Raw genomic sequence first — 6673 nt, 5'->3', positions numbered from 1 at the left:
TTAAGGGGATGATATTGAAGTACATAAGAGACAGGCCTTGGACGTAATCCACGAACCACCTCACGGATAACACTGACAACCATTTTTTTCTAAACCGACAGCAGTAACACTGCTGGTAAAGACCCAGTTCTGCTGCTCCGCAATGCCTCATGGCCTGTCCAGGAACCCTGATCTGTCTCGGCCTTTTCACGCTTTGCACGGACACTCAACGCCTCTGTTTCATTCCTGATTTGGAGCCGGAGACTAAAACGTTGCTGAATTTTGTGGAAGTTGATTACCAGCACAGCTAATGGGAATTGATAGAGGCATTTTTCCCACAACGGCTGCCAAAAATTTGTCTTGGGTTTCTCTGCTGACCACTCGGCAGAGGGGAGCCTGAGCTTTAACAGTATTGAAGTTCTTTCAGAGAGTTGATAAACTATCCGGTATCATGGAATATTAAGAACGTATTTAAAGACAATCAAATTTTGGGGCCCATGAATGCTGTTATAAGGTATTATCCCAGTCATATTAATCCTCAATTAACCGCAACTGCTTCCAGTATTTGTGTGGGTACTCTGTGCTGTTTTTTCTTAAAGATTACCTCAATTTCAGAATCCCCCTAACATTACTACTGTTACTTCAGGAATCAGAAATTCATTCAGACTGGTCAAACATTTAAAAATGAACAAGTGGCATCAGAAGTTTAATCTGTGCAATTCCTGGAACCAAATATTCATAATTAAATGCATTGCAAAAGACCTTTATGTATACATCTTTCATCTCTAAGCTATAAAAATCTCAACAGTTAAAAAATCTTGCCAAGCCTGCTCTTTGTCAAATTTAGCTGAATAGGCAGATCCTTGTGAGGAAAGAAAACAGAAAAACACTGTTCCGTTTGCATGAGCAACTGATGACTAAGAGTTTCTCTCTCTCCTACATAATTCAATTAATACAAATTGGTTCACAATTATAGGGCTGTATGGGAATGATCAGGAATTTCCTTTTATTTAATCTGAAAAGGATTGGACTGAAAATCCCAGTAGAGGCAGCCACTGGTACCCGTATAAAGGGCCATTTATATCATACTAGACAGCTGGCAAACTCTGGTTATTCCCTAACTCCCAGGGAGAAACATAATGTCTTGCAGAGCACCACTGCAGAACCATTTCTCCTTCCTACGTACGGTTCATCCCCTGACTCCTCAACAATCAGCTCTTTCCTTTATCTTTCTTGCTTTCCAGACACAAGTATTATGTTGAAGGAAATGAAAGTACTTAATTGTGGTACCTAGCAGGTCAGTGAAACCATCAGGAAGATTAACTTAAATGATCTTACGTGCTATTTCTGCATATCTCCCCTTCTGCTGATGTGGAGTAAATTATTGTCTCGAGAGCCATTTTACTCATTATTGCTTTTTCTCTGCAAGAGATGCAGCCGTTTCTTCTCTGTTGTGTTTTGTTGGTACATTCAATTCCATTTCATGAATCGCTACAGCACTAACCTTGGTACCTGTAAGCGCAAGATCTGCCTATTTCCTTGTATTCAAATACTGGTCATGGAGAAGAGGATACCTGCTTGAAAGAAAACTGCACTTTGAGAATGGGGTAGTAGTTTTAAGATGGGCTCTTTCTATACAAATCAGAAAACGGATCTAAATAAGTCCATGGTAAAATACAGATACTTAATATTGTACTTTCAGCAGAAATTCTGCTGCCCTTTGTTTATTTTACAGACTTCAACAACAACAACAACAAAAGAAAAGAAAGGAAAAAAAAAGATAAAAGAAAAAGGTTAAATGGCTGGTGTCTTCTAGGGCATAATGATAAATTGTGGTACAATATTAAAATGCCACCATTGTTATTGCAAAAGTCTGCTCAAGTGACCCTTCAGCTCCGACAGCAGGACCTCTCCAGCAGAATCTTCTTTCCTACTCACACGCAGCTTGTCTGTAGCACAGCTCGGGCGTAATGCTGACACTGGCCAGTTGGTATTCAAAACAAGGGGAAAAGATGGGATAATAAAGGTCTAGAGGTCTTGCTCTCATCATCATCATCATCATCATCATTGGTTTGTGGTATCTAATCCTCCAATCAGCAGTGATTTTTCAGGAACAAAATGTCCAACAGCTGAGAAAACATACAAGCTATAAACATTTTTTGTCAAAGGACGCAGCATGTAAAATAATGCCCATTCCTGTAGCATTTTGGCTGCTATTTACCAGGTGATTGTGATGACACTTTCAGGGGGTAGCCATGCTGAGGGGCAGACAGGGTTAACTTCAGATGGCGAGGAGAAGAGTGGCACTTCTTTTCCTGCTTTTTTAAATTTCTGTTACTATTTTTTTGTTACGGACATCAGAGAAAGCCCTGTCTGTTAACACTGTAGAAGGGGATTCAGCCCTGCTGAATTCACTCCGGGTAGTTAAGAGACCCAGCTCTTAAACTCGGCTGGAACGGGTAGCGTTTCTCAAACCAGCATGTGCCTGCGGCGGTGGAGCGCCAAGTGATCTGAGCGGGAAAAGCTGCGGTCACAGTCTGCACACTTAAATGGCTTCACTCCCGTGTGCTTGCGGTAATGCCTCGTCAGTTCGTCGGAGCGAGCAAACTTCCAGGTGCAGCCTTCCCAGGTACATTTGTAGGGTTTTTCGCCTGGGAGAGACAAAAGAAAGAGGGGAGGGGGGGAAAACAGGTGGTGACTTTCCCCTTGTTGCTCTTAATCCCCACAACCCCCTCCGCACGCTTCCCATGAACACCCACTGCCTAGGGGTTGCTTTAGGCCAAATTACACAATTACAAGGTACCGAATCTGCTGAATATAAGGAAAGGGCCCTGAGATTTATCATTCCTGTGGCATTCACATGACTAAGAAAATCAACAGGATTAAGGCAACAATATAGATCCTACCTTGCAGGGGTGATGTGGGGATTAACATCAGGACAAAGGCCTGTGTAATTATTCCAATGATTACCGTACGAGTTTGCTACCCTCATCTCGTCAGGCTACCCTTTCTCCCAAAATGGCCAGATTACCCGATATTTCAGCAATTTATCACAGACTGCCACAGACTTCCAATTATTTTTATGAAGTTTATGAAGGTTTCTCATTATTTGTGTAAACTGCTGCAGGACATTTCTTAGCAAGCTGGTAAAAATGAACTACGATTTCCCAATTAAACATAAAAATTCAATCTGCAAAACGTCCTCTTTATTTATTGCACTTACTTTCAGTAAAATTAATTTTGCGTGTAAGATGTTACCAGGAACAGTGTACAATTTTTAAACGTACTCAGCCATGGGACTTGCACAACACTGTTGATAAATACTCATTTACTTCAATGAGATCAGACTTGGGCTAAGTGTAGATTTTTGGAAAATCCCACCCTCTGTTTTTTATTTAAAGGTAATCATGATACACGCCCCATGTTCTGTGTTGTATCATGTCAGAGGAGAAGATTAATTCAGCAAAACTGGATTTTGTGCTTTCATAAAGCAAACTCCATTTTTGCTGTGTTTGTAGGCTATACTTATTTGTGATTTCTATCACCAGCCCTCAGTGCCTACATGTTAAATGCTGTTGGCAGTTACCTTGACCCCACAGTCGAGCATGCACCAAAACTGAGGAAGGGAAACTGTGTGAGGTCCATATGTATCTTCCTTTGGTGGGTCAAAAATGATTTTTACCTCCCCTTCCGAAACCAGCTAATCACAACCAGGACAACAAAAGAGAATCTCTGCAACAACTGCTTCCTTCGTCAGGCGCAATCATTCCTCAGTTATTTATTATCTCTTATGAATCACGAGCAGCTTGCAAGAAACTATTTCAACTACACGAACCAGTGACGCAACGCTTGCTTTGTCGTAGGCAGCACCTCCCTCCATGCGTCTCTTCAAAAGTCAATAAATGCTTTGCTGAGAGCCCTCGGTTTCAAAAGAAAATTCCCAAGCAAGAATAGCATCATAAAGTTCAAACAGCCCTGAAAAGTCCAGCTGAAATGGCCACGGGTGTCTCTGTAAGGAAATCGGATGCTGTACAGGCATGTCAGCAGGGCTGTCAGCAACATTTGAGCTCCTTGGGTTGGTACCTTCTGTGCACCATCTGGGCTGTGCTGCAGTTTTGATGTCAGACGGGGGTGGGAAACAGTTGCTGCGAGGAGAACCCAGCAATCCAGGCTCTGAGGTGACCACAGCCCATAGCTGCACCAGCAGCAACTTATCCTAGATAATTTTACAGTCCTCAGCCAAGCACAAAGCACCAAATAGTGTTCATTGCCACTCGGCGGCCACAGCGTAGGGCGCCTGGAATCCAGCAGCTGACACGAGCTGGATGGGCACGACCTACATGGCTGATGGAAGGTTGCACGCTCTTGCCAATAACAAAGAGCTACAAAACATGCTCAGATTCACCACCAAACTCTTACATATATAGCCTTGCCACAAACAGTTGGTGCGGAGCACTGTACAAATATAGCAGTACCCCCATCCAACTTGGCAGGTCTATCTCAATGGCCTCATCACACTGCATTAACAGTTTCCAAGTGGAGCACTTACCCTGTCCATCCTCAACATACTTTTAAACTCTCTTTTTGTTTAGACTCTGGCTACTGCCCCAGTTGGTTTCTTTGATCACAGAGACTTCCAGAGCAAAGTGTGGGGATATTTCTTAAACTTTGGATTCTTATTTGAAAGCATCTGAAATTCTAAGTCTCTCCTACCACGAGATCCTTCCCCTGCAATAGACTCTTCGGTACACAAAATTCCAGATGTTCTTTCCCTTGGTAGAAGACAAATGGAGAACCCGACACAGGAAGAGATGTTTGGTGAAAGAGAAATACCATAAACAGTTTGTTCGTCCCTTAAAACAGTATAACTTCAGGTAAGAAGTGAAAGTCAGCTGATGGAAGGACGTGACTGCGGGTCACTCAGCTGGGGTTCCCAGGTGTCGCTTCCAGCCTCCCTCCTCAATAAGTCCTGCTTACCCAGCCCCTATAGAGCTATGTGAAAGAGACAGGACTAACCACATTCCTCTCAAACTATTTACACCACTGAAGGAAAATCACTTTTACAAGCTCAACCTAAGAAGACCTTTCATTATTTTCAATTAAATATATGCGTATAGCATAAGAAAGAAAAAAGCAGGCAAAGTAGCATTTCTCTGAAGACATTCACTCACATGTACCTTAAAAAAGCCACTGTAAAGAAAAATATGAAAGATATAATTTTTCATTAATATTAATCAGCAACACTTCAGGCAAACATAATTTTTAGGGGAAGAGCAATAATATTAATTTTCTGGTAAACACCCACATTATCTGCAGATGGACAGGTGCTAGAAAAAAAAGTTGTTCTTCATGGGCAATACTATACTAACTCTTAACCTTTTGTTTGGTAACATCCCAGACATGAAGACTGACCACCGAGTTTGTAAAAAACAGAAGATCCAGGATGGAGAAAGCACCAGCCATAGCTAGAGGATGGAAAGCTGGTGTATCACATACCAGCTTTGGCCGATGAGCTTGAGCGCTCATAGCTGAAATGCTCAGTACAATCAACAGAGAGAAGATGGACCTCATCAGGGCAACCCAGAAAGTGGTGAGTGAGTGAGGAGGTAGACAAAACTAGTTTGTTAATTGGAAGAAACTAGCACCAGTGCTTATATATCTCTCTGTATTTCCACTTCAAGACTGGATTGCAGTGAAGTTGAAGTAAAATACTCAACCGTTTTGACTCAGACACTTCTGCCTCTGTGCAAGCACTTGAGCTTAAGTGTCTAAGAAACTCCTGGGTTCAAAGTGTGGGCATGTTTCAGCTCCTTCAATGGCTTGGCAGCTACAGGGTGCAGAGTTACTGTCATGTACCCAGAGACTCAAATTCTCATCCAGCGCTAAGGAGCAAAAGCAGGAGGTGTGAGTCTTGCCCAGGGTAGTGGAGACATGGCAACGAAGGAGAAGGCAAAACGGTGGACAGGTTTTGGAAAATGGTAGTAGAGAGCGCTGTAGAAAGAGAATAAGAACCTGTGGTAATTAACACAAGGAGAAAACAAAAACTGGAAAACGATAAAACCCTGGTAGTTAGTTCCATCTTTTGAATATGTAAAGTTTTAGACTTAAAGAAGCTACCCACTTAAAAATAAATGCCTGAAGCTATGAACGTTTTCACATGAGCTGACCCTCTACTTTCCTACCTGTCTTTGAGAACTCTAATGTTTTATCCTGAAACCTGACCAAAAGATACCAGAACACAGAGAAATTGTATTCTGATGCTATTCCACAGCTTTGTCTTGCAATACATAGACAGTGAACAGTACGCCATGACACGCATTTACATGGATTGAGTGGGACCCTGGAGCATGAAAAAGTTCTTCCAGACAGTTCCCTGTAGAAAATGAGTATTTTCTATTGTTTGGGGTAGTTAATTACGAAGTTTTAAAGGTATGACTCAATGCCCCAAATGGAACTAGTCATTTTTTTAATCTTCTACTAACAAAACATCTATTTCTAAGAGCCCTCCAAAACCTTGCCTTTTGTAGTCCAGATGCCACAATCCAAATTAGTTTAATTACTTTTACCATATTATTTTTCCTACCCTACCATGACTCCCCTCACTTAAGCACTTAAGAACATAGTTACAACAGTTACTCATTAAATCTTCCTAAACTCAAGCAAATAATGAATTAATAATGCTGAATAATGACCG

At 41.8% G+C, this 6673-nt stretch overlaps 1 protein-coding gene across 1 annotated transcript in view; it reads right to left on the bottom strand.

Moving 5' to 3' along the window:
• Window positions 1-2225: 2225 nt before the first annotated feature.
• The window catches only part of KLF12 (Kruppel-like factor 12), a 177216-nt gene continuing 172768 nt past the window's right edge, over window positions 2226-6673 (bottom strand). The window contains exon 6 of the mRNA XM_009884207.1: window positions 2226-2630. Within this exon, the coding sequence (XP_009882509.1) occupies window positions 2449-2630 (182 nt within the window). The 3' untranslated portion in view covers window positions 2226-2448. The remainder of the gene's footprint in view (window positions 2631-6673) is intronic.

The sequence above is a fragment of the Charadrius vociferus genome, unplaced genomic scaffold (assembly GCF_000708025.1).
Source record: "Charadrius vociferus isolate BGI_N301 unplaced genomic scaffold, ASM70802v2 scaffold604, whole genome shotgun sequence".
Taxonomy (NCBI): domain Eukaryota; kingdom Metazoa; phylum Chordata; class Aves; order Charadriiformes; family Charadriidae; genus Charadrius; species Charadrius vociferus.
This window is presented reverse-complemented; position numbering and strand designations above follow the sequence as displayed.